Source organism: Perissodus microlepis, chromosome 1 (genome assembly GCF_051167445.1).
Source record: "Perissodus microlepis isolate ML-2025 ecotype Zambia chromosome 1, ASM5116744v1, whole genome shotgun sequence".
Classification (NCBI taxonomy): domain Eukaryota; kingdom Metazoa; phylum Chordata; class Actinopteri; order Cichliformes; family Cichlidae; genus Perissodus; species Perissodus microlepis.
Window position 1 is genome coordinate 40,460,816 of NC_140461.1, and position 20,380 is coordinate 40,481,195.

At 40.3% G+C, this 20,380-nt stretch overlaps 2 protein-coding genes across 2 annotated transcripts; both read right to left on the reverse strand.

The window, feature by feature from the left end:
- Positions 1–687: 687 nt before the first annotated feature.
- On the reverse strand, positions 688–10,645 carry LOC146394298 (uncharacterized). The gene is made up of 6 exons (XM_084923848.1): positions 10,397–10,645; positions 8,170–8,211; positions 6,219–6,602; positions 4,591–4,707; positions 2,522–2,612; positions 688–2,432 (listed from the first exon to the last, which is right to left on the reverse strand). The coding sequence occupies exons 2-6, from the start codon at positions 8,207–8,209 to the stop codon at positions 2,120–2,122; spliced, it is 945 nt and encodes a 314-aa protein (XP_084779974.1). The 5' UTR covers positions 8,210–8,211; positions 10,397–10,645; the 3' UTR covers positions 688–2,119.
- A 5,222-nt stretch (positions 10,646–15,867) lies between these two features.
- On the reverse strand, positions 15,868–18,908 carry uqcrfs1 (ubiquinol-cytochrome c reductase, Rieske iron-sulfur polypeptide 1). The gene is made up of 2 exons (XM_084923871.1): positions 18,633–18,908; positions 15,868–16,851 (listed from the first exon to the last, which is right to left on the reverse strand). Exons 1-2 carry the CDS (start codon positions 18,841–18,843, stop codon positions 16,241–16,243), a joined length of 822 nt encoding a protein of 273 aa, XP_084779997.1. The 5' UTR covers positions 18,844–18,908; the 3' UTR covers positions 15,868–16,240.
- Positions 18,909–20,380: the final 1,472 nt, after the last annotated feature.

Sequence of the window (20,380 nt, forward strand, 5' to 3'; positions counted from 1 at the left end):
ACATGATTTCCTAACGTTCAAGATAGAAACATGAAATTTTTGTGTTCAAATTACAGGTAGACTTTTTTTTAATGTAACAACCACCCAATTTACTTTATTCGGTATACCAAAAAAAGTAGAGGCAGGAGGCTCGGCTTGAGATGGATGCCTTCCTCAAACCACGATCCAAAGGTGTAGCAAGATTTAACATCGCTATATTATTGACTTACTTCACTCGAACATGATTTAATCTACCCTCTCTGCATATCATGTAGTTTCTACATGACACAGTTACACTAAACTTTAAAGCATGAGGCAATTGTGTTAAATACACGCAAGATGCTTACATAAATCCAAGAGATGGCCAATCCCTTTTTTTCAGTGTAGTTTGTTTATCTTATGACCTCCTTAATGTTGTCATACATCCACTGAAATGATGGATAAACCAAACCATTATGTCACTGAGAAAAAGACATGCATGCCTTTTAAGCTTGCTCTTCCAATGTGGTGAGCAGCATGAAGGAAATTCTTTCTCTACGCTAAGCAATGTTTTCCCATATTAGAGACATTTATACGAACAACAAGAAGTCCGAAAGGCCTTCAAAATCAAAGCAAGTGATTTATTGTGATGCAATAATATCTGAGGCATCAGCACAACACACAAAAGTACTCAAATCTCATTAAGTTTTTCCCATTTCAGTTCACAACACAGGATTCAATTCAATTCAATTTTATTTATATAGCGCCAAATCACAACAAAAGTCGCCTCAAGGCGCTTCATAGATACAGAGAAAAACCCAACAATCATATGACCCCCTATGAGCAAGCACTTTGGCGACAGTGGGAAGGAAAAACTCCCTTTTAACAGGAAGAAACCTCCGGCAGAACCAGGCTCAGGGAGGGGCGGGGCCATCTGCTGCGACCGGTTGGGGTGAGAGAAGGAAGACAGGATAAAGACATGCTGTGGAAGAGAGACAGAGGTTAATAACAGATATGATTCAATGCAGAGAGGTCTGTTAACACATAGTGAGTGAGAAAGGTGACTGGAAAGGAAAAACTCAATGCATCTTGGGAATCCCCCGGCAGCCTACGTCTATTGCAGCATAACTAAGGGAGGATTCAGGGTCACCTGGTCCAGCCCTAACTATATGCTTTAGCAAAAAGGAAAGTTTTAAGCCTAATCTTAAAAGTAGAGATAGTGTCTGTCTCCCGAATCCAAACTGGAAGCTGGTTCCACAGAAGAGGGGCCTGAAAACTGAAGGCTCTGCCTTCCATTCTACTTTTAAATACTCTAGGAACAACAAGTAGGCCTGCAGAGCGAGAGCGAAGTGCTCTAATAGGGTGATATGGTACTACAAGGTCATTAAGATAAGATGGGGCCTGATTATTTAAGACCTTGTGAGGAGCAGGATTTTGAATTCAATTCTGGATTTAACAGGAAGCCAATGAAGGGAAGCCAAAACAGGAGAAATATGCTCTCTCCTTCTAGTCCCTGTCAGGACTCTTGCTGCAGCATTTTGGATTAGCTGAAGGCTTTTCAGTGAGTTTTTTGGACATCCTAATAATAATGAATTACAGTAGTCCAGCCTGGAAGTAATAAATGCATGAACTAGTTTTTCAGCGTCACTCTGAGACAGGATATTTCTAATTTTAGAGATGGAGGAAGACTAGAACATTCGGTGTCTATTTGTCAGACTCCCTGTGGACAGAACCTTATTGAAATCATCAACAACACAAGAGGAGCCCTAGAAACTGAACCATCAGCAGGGGCAGAGCTGCCTCCTTTAGCCACCCCAAAACAAACAATGGCGAAGCCCATTGGGGAAACACACATAAGCAGATCTGAACTTACATCCAGAAACTGTTTTTATAGAACACCAGGGAACCATTTTTATACAACTTTTGTTCCCACATGGACACATTTTATGAGCGCAACCACCCACTGAAACTGTAATGTAAACTGTTATGAGCTTTATTAGGAATGAATAAAAAAAAGAGACAAATGTTTTCTGATCATTTGAGGGTTTCATAAAATTTCACTCTGAAGTCATGAAAATAAGAATCATCAGAAAATTATTATCAATTATTAAAGCAAACACTGTGCCACTCCCACTGGCCGCTGGTATTCACTGTGACCTCTTCAGCTCATAATCTTCACTTCATCTGGAGAGTCGAGCTCAGCAGCTGTTATTTCCTCTTTCCTCTCTTCCTCCTGTTTCTCTTCCACCGCAGGATCTGGGTGCAGGCAGGAGGTGTTGCCATCTTTCCATGTGACCACAATATTTCCTGCATTGCTCTGCTCGCTTGTGTCACTGTTGGACATGTGAGGCTTGTTTCCCTGCAGTGGCATGTCTGATGCTGGGTGTGTGGTGTTTTCTTTGAGCAGCTCCTGATCTTCATTTTTCTGAAGCAGAGATGTTGCAGCCTTGTACTCGGCTATCTTCTTCCTGCTCCTGTTTGAGTTAGTACAGAAACCTTTAATATAATATACAGTATGTTCGCTCTCAAAAAAAAAAAGCAGTCAAACAACTTCGGGTCATACTTATTTGCCATGGCTCCCATTCCCAGCAGAAGAAAACCAACAAGAAGGCAGACAAAGGCCAGTCCCAGCAGTACAAATGTCCATGTGGTTGCTGCAACACGAGGATAATTAAAAAACCTGAAAACCTCCCTGCCCTCTTTCATATGAGAAAATCATATGCACACTGCAGAATCAGTAATACACACACAAGAGTTAAATAAGGGCTTGTCAGTATTTCCCAACTTTTTATTTTTGATAATCTGTAGAATATTAGCCTCAAAACAAATGCGTATCTACAGATGTGAGATGTTTCCCTGATTAGAAAATGTAAAAATTTGTAAAAAATTTGACATAAAAGTATTTTCTACATGACAGCATTACAACACTAACCTTTTAGTCAGCGAATTTTTCTGGATTTTTGAATGCTCGCTTTCTTACTGAAATATGTGGTATCAACATTTTTGCCAAATGTGTAAATTAACAGCATTTTGTCCGAGCTGTTCACAGCTATTCCCCCTGACAGCCTAATGAGTAATGAAAATGAACCAGTGCCAAGACCCTTGTGGTCTGGTTCACCAGCATGAAGCTGAGAAACTGCTGAGCAGAATTCTTGCTCTGAGCTTTATCATTTAGCTTCCCCCCCCCCCCCCGAAAAGTTTCCGTTTTCTATATGGAAAAGCTTTCAGCATGTGGCAAAGTGGCTGGGACAGAATTCATTTGCCATTTGTCACTTGCATATATTGTTATTTTGTGTTCTGTTATCTTATAGTCTATCATAATGCTTTAATGTAGTGATGGGTCCAGCAACACTGACGCACCGGCGCATGTCTCAAGCTCACAGAGTGAAACCTGTAACGGTGCGTGCGTCGCTTTAAGAAAAAGTCACGTGATCGATACAGCTGCTGTATCGCTCATTGGCAACGCGCCAAGCTGTTTAAAAGGTGCCGAATTTTTCTGAATAAAAATTTATAATAAACTCTGAATCAATTACATTTAAATGGGTAATATTACATTCACAATACTTTCATTTTAATTTTCACTTAATGTCATTCGCAATATATTTTAAAGATGTCTGCAATAGTTGCAATGTAAAAGATATAAAATGATTCCATGGAAAGTACAATAGCTTACAGTGTGTACAAGTATGACTAGGTCATTGAATCAGTGTCTGTTGAGTCTCAAGTAAGGTGCCTGCAATGATATTTAAGGTCCAGCAGGTGTCAGTATGGAGCAAAACAGCAACACTGTGTCGACACGGTGTTGATACAGTTTGGGGAATGTGCTGAAACGCTTCACGAGGCCTCATCTACCCATCACTACTTTAATGTAAACACAGCACATGCAACCTTGGCTCTACATACTATCCCGGGTCTGTTTGTGGTAGCATTGGTTATATTCATTTCATCTTAAAGGTAAATGTCACTTCATCATTAATTGATTTGAATCTTTCATTTGTTTATGTAGCTTGGTTATACTTACCATTGTGTGTTCCTTTGAGCAGGTCCTATGTGTAAAACAGGTATGTGGGAAGGGCCCCCAGTACTTCCTGATTTTATAGGATATGATGTCACTGATTATGTCAATTGGATGTAACCAAATGAAGAGGTGTTTCTTTTGTATAAAATTGTTTATTTCATTTAAAATAACCTCATGAGTCAGATTAAGTGAAGAGTTTGACTTTTAAAACTGTTTAGTTGGGTGAATGAGTTAAGTGTAAAAATGATTTTATTCCTGTTTCTTTGTCTAGACTGTGTTACTTAGTCTACCCTGTTTTCCCAATGGTAGAGGTTAATGAGATCCAGGTGTGAGTAGAATTCTATATAAAGCAGGTGAGAGTTTGACTGCCAGGTTCTTATGTTTTTGTGAAACAATTGTTGAAAGGCGACGCCAGAAAATAAAGAACACTTAAAGGAAACTTGAACAGTCTGCAGATGCTGTCTTCCTATCACCTTCCATGCTGCTTATGTTATGCTACTTCACACAGCATACTATGTCTCAGGAAAAAAAAATATTGCAGACTATCCAAATTACCAAGTATTTCATGTTACACATGCATTTGGATCAAGTATTCTAGCAGGAGCAGCACTTACGGTCCTCTGTGCGGTAGAACCAACGTAGATACTCTCTTTGTTCCTTTGTCATAGCTGTCAGCTCTCCTGTTTGCGCTTCATCCTCGTACGTCGAATCGTCAGAAGCTCTCCGATGTCCTTAAGAGGACACACAGACAGACCCCACAGAAGCTTTGATTGTCAAACACAAATGTAGCAAACTGAGGATTTCAGTATCAGCTCTTAAATTTGTCTCTGTACCAGTAATGATAAAGTGGCAGGAGAGCAGGAGAGCCGGTCCTCTACTGCCAAGTATGCATGCCAAGTATCACTGGGCAAGATACTAACCCCAAGTTGCTCTCCGATGCATCCATCACATTATAAATGTGTACGCATGTTAGGAAGCACTAAAAAGCTTAGAAGAAAAGTGCTTGTGTGATTGGGTGAATTTGGCATGTTGGGCGCTTTGTGTGCTCTGGGAGAGTAGAAAGGCGCTATGCAAGAATTAGTCCATTTACATGTGCTGTTCATTAAACATACTCTTCTGAATGTAATATATTTTGAGTTCCTTAGTGATAAACTGTAAAGATTTTGTTGGCCAAAGATTCAGGTCACTGTGACCTGACCTCCTCAAAGCACTTTCTAACACAAGTCTCATCCACACGATCACACACACATTCATACAGCTCTTATCTATACACTTTGATCTAACACTCACACTCCAGTGGATATATCAGGACAACTTGGGATTCTGTATCGTGCCCAAGGATACTTTGACACATACAAAGTACGTTATGTGGATCCAACTTTCTAACTGCTAGCTGACTCACAGTCTCTCATGACAAGAATGTGCTGCAATGAGTTTTCTTTGCTTTTCTATCTTTACTGCAATCAAAAAACACAGGTCACTAATAAGCACAATAGTATGGACAAGTTTGATTTAGACAAGATTAGTGAAAGAAATTCACTGAAGTTTAAATGAGCTCCACCTTTTTCAGCTTTTTTAACACTTTAATAGAATACTTAATATTAACTACTTTTTGACTACTTCAATATATTTTCATGAAATCACATTATTGCACTTTCACTTTAAATTTGTCCGAGTTCCTTTTCTACTTATATGTGAACGTGTTGCGTATTGCTAAAGCAGGATTTACGGTGTGTCCGCGTACATGTTTTCAGTCGAATGGTGGGGGTTCCACCCACCCTAGATACAGTCCCGTGCAGTCATCCAATATCCTGACTGCATGTTGTTGGAAGCGTATGACATAAGCATCTGCCAAATGTAGACTGGTTAATAAGTGAGTCAGAATAGAGGAAAGAGTGATAGCAGAGTTCACTAAACTACAAAAATCCAACATAAAAAAGCACAGTGGCTGCGGTGGACATTTTCATTGCTTTTAACTCTCTTTGTGTGTTAGAACTTCTCTGCTGCCGGCTGATAGACCAAAATCTAAAAGAGCAACAGTGGCCTGCAGACCAGCTGTTACACACACTTTGTACACTGCCTCCATCTGACAACAGAGGCAGACTGCAGGCCTACAGGCAGGCCCTGGACTAAAGTGGGCAGTGAACATGCTGTCTTTGGTGGACCATAAATCCTGCTTCAGTGTGAAAAGTCTGCAAAGAACAGAAAAGCTGCTTTCTGTTCAATAACTACTGAGTCTTACTGAATCTTTCCTGGCAGATGTCCCCCTGATCCAGAGATCTCCACTTTGGGTGTTTGCTGTGTTGTACAAGGATCGCATGCTGGCCATTGTGTGACAGAAGCATTGATAGCTTTCTACTGATCAGTTGGTCCCGGTCACAGTCCCATATTAACCAAGCAGCATCCACCTCGGGTCCATGGCAATCCTGGGTGTGCACTGGCCCTTTGTGCTGGGCTGACAGACACCTAGATGATGCGACACACATCAGCATGTCCCGACTGATCCAGATCCACTGTTGATATTCAGAGTCTAGGTTGCATGTCTTCAATTGGACTTCACCTGTATCTGCTGAATCTTCCAGACACAGGTTGTGCTGGGTGTTGTGGATCATGAATGCTCTTGCCCCTGCAGGTGTTGACAGTATAACAACGTTAGATATAGACCACTTAAAAAATGATATTTTGCATGGTTGGAGCTTAACAAGGTTCCAAGTAGAGCTTCAACATGGAACAAGACAAAATGCGAGTGAGACAAAACATTTTTTTGAGCATGCAATTTATTTAAAATAACGCTTAAACTGAAACAGGCTGTTTTACAGCTGATCAAAAGTTTAGGACCACATGCCTTTAAAAGGCCATATCTGTGTAAAAATGTCAATTCATTGTCATTTTCTGTCAGGCAGTCAAACTGTCATGATGTTCTGACGGCAAAGGCAAAAAAAACTTTCCCTTTTTGAAGGTGGTTGGGTTGTTGAACTGCATAAGTAGTGTCTCTCACAGCGTGCCATCGCTGCTGAGGTGGGACACAGTAAGAAAGTCATTTGTAATTTCTTCTTAGATCATGAGGGTTATGGAACAAAAAAATCAAGTGGTAGACCCAAAAAAATGTCACAAGCACTGAACCAGAGGATCCAATTGGCTGTCCGTCAAGACACTGGACAATCCTTGACCCAAATTAAGGCTTTTACTGGTGTCGACTGTAATCGCATAACCATCAGACGACATCTGAGACTGAAGGGCTTTAAAAACAAAAAACGTCTTCAATGGCCTCGTCTCTGTTTTGCACTTTGCAAGAGACCACCAAACATGGGACATTGAAAGGTGGAAGAAAGTTTTACTCTCTGATGAGAAAAAAATTAAACCTCGATGGTGCTGATGGTTTCCAACGTTACTGGCATGACAAGCAGATCCCACCTGAGATGTTTTCTACACGCCACAGTGGAGGGGGCGCCATAATGGTCGGGGGTGCTTTTTCCTTCTGTGGAACAATGGAGATTCAGGTGGTGCAGGGGCGTCAAACGGCCGCTGGCTATGTCCATATGTTGCAAACGGCATCCCTCATGACTGAGGGCTCTCATCCGTGTGGTAATGACTGGGTTTTTCAACAGGACAACGTTGCAGTACACAATGACCGCAGGACAAGGGACTTATTCCAGGAGAATTTTGGACCATCCATTTGCACCATGGGGAAGGATGGAAAGGGAAATTTACAAAAATGGACAACAGTTCCAGACAGTAGATGCCCTTCATGCAGCTGTCTCCACCACTTGGAGAAATGTTCCCACTCACCTCATAGAAACGCTTGCATCAAGCATGCCGCATCGAGTTTTTGAAGTGATCAACAATAACGCTGGAGCTACTGATTACTGAGTTCATGTTTGGAACTTTGACTTCTGTTTTGGAGGGGGGTTACAGGTATGGTCATTAAACTTTTGACAAGCTGTCAAACAGCCTGTTTCAGTTTAAGCGTTGTTTTCAATAAATTGCCTGCTCAAACAATGTTTTGTCTCACTCCCATTTCTTCTTGTTGCATGTTGAATCTGTACTTGGCACCTTGTTAAGATCCAACCATGCAAAATATTGGTTTTTTTGGGGGGGGTTTTGTTGTTGCCATTTTTCAACTTTTGATCGGGACTTATATTAAGTATTAATAAAATCATTTCAAAATGTGTTTGAATAACAAGGTTATTTACCAGACAGGAACAGCAACAGTAAGATCCTGGCATCAAACATATCTGAAAAAGACAGAGTAAGGGGATTCTTTCAGAACACTCAATAGAAGCTGTACAATATAATGCCAAGTGCAGCAATATTGCACTGTTGATATCAAACATACATTGACTATACATTTATTTATTATCAGTACATTTCTTTTATATGCACATTATTTCATCTCTTTTATTCCTTATCTTGCACTTTTAATCTTTTGTACCACTTACAGGAGGGTTACATTTTGTTGTGCAATGACAGTAACGCTATTCTATTCTATTCTATTCTGATTATAAGACTATAAGACTACACTAACTATGTTTTTTATACATGTTTGGGGCGTTGTTTCAAAACACCTTTAGTGCTTGACTGACATATTTCAGCTTGTAGGTGTCACCAGAATCATCATAAAACTATATAAATAAAACATTTCAAATAATATTTATTTTTTTAATAGGCAACCATATAATGTATGGGTCAGAGAGACAAAGTTTAGACCATGTGCCAAGATTACCCACTGGACCAAATGTACCGATGACGCAACACAACTGTTCAGTCTAAAAGCATCGCCGGACATGCTTTCATCCATGCAACTTTGAAGAGTGTCAGCTGTGTCAGAAATCACTTCTCTGTCTGGCTCACAGTGAACAAATCTCATTGTAAAGATCTATTTGAACAAGCATGTGATGAGCCAGTCAACTCCAGATATATACCTTGCATATAAATATAATATGGCGAGCAAAAAACAACTTAAACATAAAAAATCACAAAGAAAGAACAATACAGTATCCACATCTGAACCAAAGCGTAAAACAGTGAAATGTGGATTATTAAATATTAGGTCTCTCTCCTCCAAGTCTCTGTTAGTACATGAGTTAATAATTGATCAACAAATCGATTTACTCTGCCTTACAGAAACCTGGTTGTAGCAGGATGATTATGTCAGTTTTAATATGTCAACACCCCCGAGTCATTCTAACTACCAGAAACCTCGAAGCACAGGCTGGTGTGGCAGCAATTTTCCACACCAGCCTATTAATCAACCAAAGACCCAGACACTTTTAATTCAATTGAAAGCCTGATGCCTTGCCCACCCTAGCTGGAAAACTCAAAAATCTGTCTTATTTGTAATCATCTATCGTCCACCTGGGCCTTACAGAGAGTTTTGGTCTGATTTCTCAGCATTTTTATCTGATTTAGTGCTGAGCTCTGATAAAATCATTACTGTGTGATGTTAACATCCATGTAGATGCTAAAATCACGGCATTTAATCTCTTATTAGACTCCGTTGGCTTCTTTCAAAATGTAAAAGAACCCACCCACCACTCACTAATCACACTCTGGATATTGCTTTACTTTCGCCAAAGTGCTTGCTCATAGGGGCTCATATGATTGGATGTATTATTGTAGCGTCTACCTTACAATATAAAGCGCCTTGAGGTGACTTTCGTTGTGATTTGGTGCTGTATAAATAAAATAAAATTGAATATAAATCTCCATAATGTGTTTCTAATATTACTGACCACTCAAAGCACTTTTAGAGTACAAGCCGCATTCTAACCATAAATTTGAATATTAGGTCAGTTTTATGATTGTTACATACAAATTTTCAGCTGGTATGATTAATGATTATGAAGGCTGGAGAAACCTGCGGTCAGCTGAGAATGAAAAAGTCACCTGGTTGTGACAAAACATTTCTCCATCTCAAAATGCAATCAACTTTCTGGGAATGTGGTCAAAGACATTTATATGGGATGTGGCATTGATAAGCTTCAGTCTGACTCATTATCACTGCTGATTTTCAAAAGGTTCAGCAGCTAACCTCTCACCATCATCCTAATTTAAGGGCTTAAAATTATTATTAGTACTAATCATTCATTTTATCCATAACATATTTTTAATGTCTTTATCCCTCTTCCCTTTTTAATTACTTCTATCAGACTACCCCAAGTATTTTGTTTCTTAGTGCTGTTTGACTGCAAAGAAGTCTTATTTTCAGCACACCTTTGGATCACTTGCACAGATGTAATACTTACTTTGTTTCTGATAAAACATGTCCCTCTCTTCAGAACTAGTCTGTGGCAAACAGCATGTAACAAACTGTGAAACAACTTTCCCCTTCATAGAAACCTGCTGGTTACACTTATGTAAATCACGAGAAACAGTCTATATTTACTGATCCTTTCATTTACTATTTGTTAGTGTACTTACTTTTTTTGATTCTCCAGCTCTGGCAGAAGAAAGGAGAGAGTATCTGTGTGCTATGCAGGCAGAAGGCTAAAAATGAGACTTTCCAAAGTGAATGGGGAGGAGACTGCCCAATGTTTCATTACTCCGCCTTCTTTTTCTGAACGCTGATTGCGTTAAAGCCCATAAACAGAAACACTGTGATATTTTGTTGAATTATTAAACAAAACTATTATGTGAAGCTGAAGCTGGTTGCTGTTCTGCTATAACTCAGTCATGCTGTCCTGTTAATCTTTGATATCAATATGAAACTCATTCTCACAAAAGTGCTGCAAAGTCTTTAAACCAAAGTTCAGATGATTGCTTTTCAGGTCTTTGACCCTGTTGCATAGTTACTATTTATATGACCTCGTTGCAACCTTGGTTTTTCTGTTTGTGAAGGTACATGACTCATTGGTCAAACGCCTGCGGGCTAACTGCTGGCTGTAAAAAGATTCATTTTTATAGCACACTTGTGGAGAGGTGAATAACCTCTGTGTCAAGAAAGAAAAGCACATCTTGTTGTGTATATAAAAAGATTCTGGAAGGTATATTAATGGGTGTTTCTCCCCCTTTTCACTCGTGTTTATACTCTGCATTTAATCATCAATTATTAATCTCTGGCTCTCCTCCACAGCAGGTCTTTTGTCTTGTCTTCCTCCCCTCAGCAGATGGCTGCCTCTTTCCTAAGCCTGGTTCTTCTTGTTAAAAAGGAATTTTTGCTTCCCACTGACGATGTGCTTCCTCATAGGGAAATGGAATTAGATTGATTCTTGGGGTTTTCTCCATTTTCTTTGTATAATTTGTAGGGTTACAAGTGGTTTGAGGAGATTGTTGTTGTGATTTGGTGCTATATAAATAAAACTGAATTGAGTTGTATGTGAGGCCTGGCACTAAGGAGAAAATGACTTGCACTGTTTGAGAGAACGAGCTGGAAAGGATGTGCAGCAGATTAAGGATAGAGATCAAAATGTGCTTAGAAGTGAAGAGCATGTGTTCAGATATGAGAGTACTTTGATGAACTGAAAGAGAGGAGGACAGATGGAGCACAGCTCCTGAATCAGGAAGAGCAGAGGATTAGTAAGGAGGAAGTGAGGGAAACTATAGAGTATAATGTCAGTAGAAGCAAGACAGAATACATGTATGTGAATTAGAGAGAGATACAGGTTTTCCACCTGAATATGTAACATGAAAGGTGACTGTTGTAAAGACCCACGTTTTAGCACATCCCAGCACACCCACTCACTTCACCAGATGCACCTTGTTTACTTCTCTCACCTTTGATTGGGTGTGGTGCTTGTCCTTAATTGCACTCACCTGTCACACGTTATATAAGGACTGCATTTACTTTTGGCTCACTCTTTCTTCACTCTCACACGGGGCGGCAGCAGAGCATTGGCAGTCCATGTGTGTCTTTCCTTTATTGATTTTAGAATAAAAGGAGAACCCTGTGAATGATTAGATGACTGCTTATTCTCATTCTAATCGGATGAGCCCATGATGCTGATTACTAGTGATGGCCAAATGAAGCTTTCTGAAGCACTGAAGCTTGTGTTGAAAAACGGTTCATTACTAGGGATGGGTACCGGTATCCGGTGCCATCATGGCACCGGTTCTGTCATAAACGGTAGTAACCAGACCAAAAAGCAGCGCACATTTCGGTGCTTTATTTCGGTGCTTTTTTTTCCTGAGCTGTGATACACTTTAGATTCTAGCCAATCATTTTACGTTTCCGAGGATAGTAGGCGGGTCCAGGTACGTACGTTCTTTTAGAGCAGAGCTACAGATTAAAAATGCCCAAGGAGGACCGGTCAAATGTATGGCTGTACTTCACAGCAAAAGATGCAAACTCAGCAACCTGCAACAAGTGCTTTAAGCTGATACTGTGATACTGTCAAAGGAGGTAACACCTCGAATCTGATGAAACACGTGGCGACGCATAGCGTTTTTTTTAAAAGCCGAGAAATGCGCCGTATTTGATAGCTCGCTGCGAGACCTCACACCGTGCACATCTACTGCGGGTGTGGTGCCTGTTATCAGACCCGGAGTTAGCAACATCCCCCAAAAACCCGAAGAGGAGAGTCCTGGCCCCTAGCCCTGCCAGTGTAGCAGGGTGACGGATGATGATGGCAGCAGCAGCCGTTCTTCTCTGAGTGAGTAGCTTAATGTTGTTCGTGTGTAATTTACGTTGAGTAGGCCAACCACGTTATTACATTAATGCATGTAAGGTGAACTAGCAAACATCATCATAGCCACATGCGGCTGTCTTCTTGTTTGATGGCAGATACTCCCTTCACCCTGGCCAAAAAGGCTAAAATGACCAAAGAAAAAGTGGGAAACAGCTAAACATGAGAGGTTTTTGGACAAAGTTTGTGTTTTTTCCATTGTTTAAGCACTGCTTCCAGCCAAGAGTGATGCCATATATGCCCCATAGCTGCAGAAAAGGCTAACATTGTTATCTTTTTACAAAAAACCCCCAGCTGAACATGAGAGGTTTTTGGACAAAGTTGGTGTTCTCCATTCTTTAAGCACCGGTTTGAGCACCGGCACCGTTTCAAAAGCACCAGTTTGGCATCAGTACCGGATAAAACCTAAACGATACCCATCCCTATTCATTACTCGAAGCTTTTCAACACAGTCCTCTCTGGTGACATCTGGTGGCCTAAAATATGAAGAGCAGCTTGAATCCACAAAATAAAACCAACTGCTTCATTATGATTGCCCACTCTACAGAGCGGTGTCCTGTCTGATATTGGGCCACCGTTGTGTTGCTTTGAACGTGTATTTTTTGGTGGTTAAAAAAATGTGTTTTATTTGTTTAATAAATAGTTTTGACCAGTAAACTCTCCTTGTTATGCACCATGGTGAGGGCTTTCTTTGTTTGTGACTTCTTGATGTTGGTAAATACAATAATTGAAAAATACCACGTTACATATAATATATACATATAATAATGTACAACACATTATGGAGTATGCTTCAGCTGTGAGGTCCTGCCTCCATGCACTTATGCAATTAATCGCTAGAATCAGAATCAGAATAGTCTTTATTGGCCAAGTATATGTGCAGACACATACAAGGAATTTGGTTCCGGTAGATGGTGGCTCTCAAGCACAGCAATGTAAATCACACACACACACACACACGTGTCTATATATACATTACACATACGTACACATACATGCACAAAGCTGTGTAAACCAACTATAAATAACTAATCTAAACTTATATACATAAAATACAGAAATTAAATGAGGTGGAATGAATACTACAGAATGTACATAAGGTGCAGTTGCAGTCTGGCAGTGGACGGGTGTATTTATAAATAATATTATATTAGGGAAATTTCCCCAGACATATTTTTGACCTGGGGGTAGAACTGATTGTGAAATGGAAAAGGAAAATGCTTATGAACTTGCAAATTAAAAAGACGATGCATTTAAAGTAGCCCTTTTTCATTTTTATTTAAAAAGAATTGTTCTAGTGTGCGATGGCCGAACCTGTTCCTTTTTGTGCAGATAATTTCTCCTGCCTTAAGGAAAATCCCTTCACATGGCACAGAGGAGGCTGGAGTGCAGAGAAACTGGTAGAGATGCAGTTATACAGTCTACCTGGGCCCCACAAACGATCAGATAAAGAGAATAAATAAATTCAATTGCTGCACATTTGGCAGACTAACATTTTCAGATTAATTAAACAATAATATATATATTTTTACAACATTACATGTAAAGAGTCAAGTGGAAGTTTTTCTAAAGTTATTTAATGATATTTATATTATGGAAGCAGATTTTTGACATTTTACCTTTTTCCCGTTTTCAGATATAATAAACACGCACAAAACAAAAGCAAACGGCCAGAACACAAAGCTGGAAAACCCACCCGATTGACAGAAATCAACTCAAAATTCTCCCACACAACAGAACCTCCTTTATTCCTCGCTGGCTCCAAATCTCTCAGTGGAATGATCAGTGGTTCGCTGTCACCATCAAAACACTCCACAACTCCCGGGAATGATTCGCTTCCTTATAAACCATTGAATCAGACACCGAAGCAGTTAGGCTCTAAATGAAGCTTCGGACGTCACTGATCACGTGACTCTGGCCAAACGAATCAAGCTTCGACACAGTGCTTCTGAAGCAGTGTGTTGTTTTTTTTGACACACGCACCGGAGCGTCAGCTTCAAGCGGGCCATCGCTACTGATTACCTAAACCCTGAGCCTTCCTTCCTTCCTAACAGTGACAGTGAAGACAGATGAGTTTAAATATCTAAGTTATAAGGAAGTCAATTTTAATTTATATTGCACTTTTCACAGAAAATTAATAAATCACAAAGTGCTTCACAATAAAATATTTGTTTGGTTGATATATGGATTGGAGACAGTGGCACTGAGCTGAGGATGCTCAGATGATGGACAGAATTAGAAATGAGTCCATCAGAGTGACAGCTCAGAGTCAGAGAGGCTGAGATGGTTTGGTGCAGAGGAAGGAGGGTGAACAAAGGATGATGAAGAGGGAGCTACCAGGCAGGACAAAAGGAAGACCTCAGCAGAGGTTTATGGGTGTAGTGAGGGAGTGCATGCAGATGGTTGGTGTGACAGAAGATGCTGGAATAGTGTGAGATGGAGCAGATGACCCGTTGTGGCGACCCCTTCAGGGAGCTTCCAAAAGAAGAACTATCCCTGCCATTTTGGTTGCGTCCACATATGTTAATCTATTTTGTATTATTCATTTTAAACAAATGCAACACTCCACAGCTGCAGGATGTACTGTAGGTGGAATCCCTTCTCTACACTTGCTATAGTACATGGCACTTTAAACACCACATGTCCAAATCTCATTGAGCTGGAATGTGCTCCTTAGCGGATACTCAAACTGCATCTTGTTTGTAGTATAGTTCAACTGGATTCTTGTTTTGTCCATCCTAATTGTGTTTACCATTTTTCCTTTATGTAAATCATATATGCTTTCCCATTATGCCCAATAATTACACCTTTAATATTTCTTTACCTGTTACTTGTTATAATTCTGTCCACAACTTTGTTTCAGTTTTTCATGGACAGTTTAATATCTCCTCACTGCTTTAGTGTGGTTGTCAGTTCAGTGCTTCTGAGGCTTGTAACTTTATCGCAAACACATCTGGGCTTTGTCTTGATGCATGTTCAGTTATTCAGGTAAGTAAATCCCAAAAGGTAGACCTGCTCGGAGGTTTCTTCCTGTTAAAAGGGAGTTTTTCCTTCCCACTGTCGCCAAAGTGCTTGCTCATAGGGGGTCATATGATTGTTGGGTTTTTCTCTGTATCTATGAAGCGCCTTGAGGCGACTTTTGTTGTGATTTGGCGCTATATAAATAAAATTGAATTGAATTGAATCTTCTGTCCAAGTATTTCGATGTGACCTGAATATCAACAGAATGTATTTGAAGGTAAACAAAGGCTTAACACAGACCCACAGCTGTCAAATACAATTAAATCTTTATTATCCAAATCTGAATACATTTGTTCTCCAGAGCTGGATTATATCACTCAAGATGATTATCATGTTCAAGTCGTACTCAGGAAAGGAAAAAAGACTATGAAGTTTTCCAAGTCTAGTCAACTGTCTGAATGCATAACTCAAAAGCTCCTCCTTGTTTTTAGCGTGTAATGTGCCTTTATGGCATTATATAAAACAAAGCAGAGGTGCTCTCATGTTCGAGTGAGCTGTTGAAAGGATCTAAACCCTTCGAACACCTCGACATCTTCTCACTAACACAGATGAATGCACCTGAATACATTTGTGATGGACTGACAACTGAAGTACAAAGCCATCTCAGTCTCGTGAGTGCCATTTATCCCACAATCACTGTGTTGTCATCTGGAAACTCGTAGTAAGGTACCTCCAGGTTGAGGGGGGCGGGGCCTTTCCTGATGCGGCCAGAGGCATCATAGTGCGAGCCGTGGCAGGGGCAATAGTAGCCGCCGTATTCGCCGGCATTGGCGATGGGTACACATCCCAGATGTGTGCACACTCCCAGCACGATGACCCAGCTGGGGTTGATGACTCTGTCCTTATCATGCTGAGGGTCTCGCAGCTCTGTGAGGCTGACAGCAGCCTCGGTAGCGATTTCCTTCTCTGTGCGGTGACGAACAAACAGTGGTTTGCCTCGCCACTTGAAGGTCATGTTCTTGCCTTCAGGGATGTCACTCAGTTTGATTTCTATCTTGGACATAGCTAAGACATCAGCTGAGGCGCTCATGGAAGAAACAAACTGAGTGACCACCGTCTTGGCAGCGTAGACGCTCACCACCGCTGTCGCCCCAGTAACCAGGTAAGAGAAGGTTCTCCTGGATTCACTGCTGTCCTGAGACGACTTGCTGGGGTCAAGCACCTCTGGACGCCTGTAGTCAGAAAAGTCTGGTACTCTGATGTCTGTATGAGCAAATCTGACTCCTGCAGATCCTGCAAAAACAATAGCTGGAAGTTAGACTGCTGGGATTAAATAGAGTAAAGATTCATCACCAATGAATGGTGCCCAAACTATTAATTCAAAGCAAATTAAACGAAACTAGAGACTACTAAATGATTTTCTAAAAACAGATCTGCCTCTCCAGTGAGCTGCGAATGAGTTCAAGGACCACCACAACAGTGTCCTTACCAGCTTTTGCCCAGCAGTTAAAGAGGAAGACTGACTCCCTGACGGTGGCCAGGAAGCTTCAGCTTACACATCAGGGTGAGACATTCAGAAAGAAAGTAGCGCCTTTAATATCATGTTTTTCCTTGGCATACATGTGCTGCATCAAACACATCTGAAAACATTTGTTCTCCAGTGACTGGCTGGATATAATTGATTAAACAGATAATATGACAGCAGACCACCTCTACTGCAAACAAAGAGTTACAGTTTTTTCTTAGCCTCAACAGCTTGAAAAAAATGCAACTGGGCTTTAAAGTTTCCAGCTTTAAATTAGTGGATCCTTTGTCTAAATTAAGTAGTATACTGCATTTATTGGTTTGTTTGTTTCCTTTAAAATGCAGACTTCTGCAAATATAAAAACGTTTATTTAAGAAACACATGTGAAACACAAACACGATTTTGATCTTCTTACTAACAAGGATAATGCAGTAACATTCAATATAATGCAGAGGTTACAAGGCTACAAGGTTAAAAAAAAAATCACTCAAAATACATCTGATCACCTACACTACAAAAGCACAAATGCAAGAGCACACTTATTATTCGTCAGATTTATTCTTATTCTCCATCTTCAGCCTCACATTTTGCCGTGACACTCGCCTTGCAGCTTTGACACAACCCCCACAACTTATATCATTTCGAGCAGCTCAATTGGGATGGTGTGCTATTACTTTTGGTGGCGACTCGTCGCCTGATTATTATTAGCATATTATTACTACTTAATTCTACTCATGTTACTTTAGATGGCTATAAAATGAGATGATTTTATAAACCTCTGCGCTTCTTGTCTGTTTAGCTTTGACTTCAAATTGGGCAGATGGACCTTTGAGTCCTTGGGTCAAGTAAGCTCAGAGTGAAGAGCAAGTTTAGTCAATGCTACCTTCTTATCATTTCAACTGACTGTTACCAGAGGGGAAAAACCCCAACCGCTCAATTTTTCTATGTGGAGAGCACAGTGAAGAGTAGGGAACAGACAGGTGAGCCTCATGTAAAAACATGCTGTACAATGTATTAGAACTACACTCTTCAAATTAGTCCCAGGGCTGGTAGTCAGGTATGGAGCAAAAAATTACGATTACTTGATTTAGTGCAACGATAAGTTCGTGTGTCTGGAGTTTTGTCTGCGACCTAAGAGGAGAAACGCACATACAGAGCAGGAGACGTATCGCATACTGGGTGACACGGACACTGAACGGACCCAACAACGCTCATGCCACGCACACTGCGGTACTTAACAGAGCCTCTAAAAAAGGTTTTGTATCAGATATTTAGAGCCCTGAGATGATGTCGTCAGTCCTGATTATCTAACACTAACGTAACGCTAACGTCAGCTGTAGCCTCCGTTTAGCCCCAAAGGCTAACTGCCTGTATAAGAAAGCTAACAGCAGCCGACTGTATAAACGTAAGAGGGAAAACCTCCTACTGACAAATATATCAGGATATAGACAGTCCGCGGTATCCGACGTTAACGTTAAATGTGCTTTTTCTAAACAAAAGGCTAACATTACCAGTTCAGATAATGCTAAAATTCAATGACAAGACTTACCATTGATGCTAACTGTCACAGCAGGGCCTGTCTTTGGGCTTTGACCGTTTAGCGACTCGCGACACAAAAACTGTTTCTTCGGGTTCAACAGAATATTCTCTCCCTTTACAACAACCCCAGGTACAAGAGCTTTCAGAGGCCCCGCAACTGCGAAAGCGGTGGCCTGCATGTAAGGGGAAAACACCCCTGAGCGGGCAGCTATAGACATCATGTTTAACCGCTGCAGTAACGACCTTGTGTCGCTCGACTGCGCACCCCTCGATCTGGCGGAACTCAGTGCGTACTTACGTAACATGTAACAGTTACGTACGTACAGATACGTAAACGTGACCAAAGCCCTTTCATTTAAGGTGAACAATGAACATTTACAGCACAGGTGACAAAAGTACAGACATTCTGTATTTAAGTAGAAGTACAGATACTTGTGTTAAAAATTACTAAAAGCTGAAGTACTGATTCAGCTTCTTTTCTCAAGTGAAGGTAAAAAAGTACAGGCTCTGAAATGTACTCAAAAGTAAAAAGTTGCTCCTTGAAGGACGAGTCTACCATCTATTTTTACACAGAGGTAAATTAATCGTGTGCTATTTTAATATTTTAATAGTAATACACGAGAATAAAAATGTTATTCCATTTTAAATTCTAATTCTAACGAATCTGCTCAGCTTGTTATGTAGGACACATGTAGTGACAAAGACATGTAAAAATGAACTATTTTCTGCTGCCCACCTGGTAGAGGGTGACTTTGCCTCCACACCTAAACAGGAAAAAAAGTCAGGTGTTAAAGTCACCAGATGTTTCACAAGATATCTTGGCTGATTTCCATTTCCTACATTTTCAGTATAAGTAAGTAAGTAAGTAAGTAAAACTTTATTTATATAGCACCTTTCAAGAAAAAATCACAAAGTGCTTCACAGAAGCTAAAACCTAAAAATAAAAATCAACCAAAAGCAAGTTTAAAAAGATGAGTTTTTAGCTGTTTTTTAAAAGCGACCACTGACTCCACAGATCTAGTATAGTGGATATTTTCTTTATACTAGACCTATGCAGTTAGCATGAAGGTGGAATTCAATGAATGAATCTAAGCATCGTCAGCTTAACTACAAATTAATCTACGACACTTGATGTGACCCAACACTGACCATGAGCATCACAGCCACCGAACACCAGTCCAACACAGTGCCCTACTGTGAAATCACCACAGTACTACCAGCTAACCAATTTATCATGTACTAAACTACTGAATATTTTCATGCAACATTTGAATAACACAACTTTGTTTTGCAGGATGTTTCCCGATATGAAAATACATAATTTATCAAAACACATCATACACAGATCCAGTATGTGATTAAAAATGAACTACCTTTAAATCTAATCGCACCTCTACCTCTCCTGTCCCGTCTTTCTTAGATGCTGTCTTTCTCCTCCTCTGAGAAAAGCTATTCCACATTTTTTCTCTCCCTAAATACAGTAGCTGGACATTTAGCTGGCAACACATTGTGTGATAAACTGCACACACAGTTGTATGTTAGCTGATGTCTGTTACCTAATAGAGATATTGCATTTGAAATTACCTGACAGTTAAAAAACTTTACTCCCTTTATACTCACTCCTCAGAAGCGCTAGCTAAATGCCTAAATATCAAGGCTACAAGTGATTGGATTAAAACCTCCTGATTTTGGAGAGATGACCACTGGTCAGTTGCACCACCTTGCAGATGCGAGTGAGAAGGGGTATGACACTGATAC

Coding starts and splice junctions, on each gene's coding strand:
- uqcrfs1 (XM_084923871.1), bottom strand. CDS start 18,843: ATGATGTCTATAGCTGCCCGCTCAGGGGTGTTTTCCCCTTACATGCAG. Junction 16,852..18,632: donor TGTGACAGTTAGCATCAATG/GTAAGTCTTGTC, acceptor TTGTTTTTGCAG/GATCTGCAGGAGTCAGATTT.
- LOC146394298 (XM_084923848.1), bottom strand. CDS start 8,209: ATGTTTGATGCCAGGATCTTACTGTTGCTGTTCCTGTCTG. Junction 2,613..4,590: donor GTTCTACCGCACAGAGGACC/GTAAGTGCTGCT, acceptor CTCGTGTTGCAG/CAACCACATGGACATTTGTA. Junction 2,433..2,521: donor ATGGGAGCCATGGCAAATAA/GTATGACCCGAA, acceptor TAACTCAAACAG/GAGCAGGAAGAAGATAGCCG.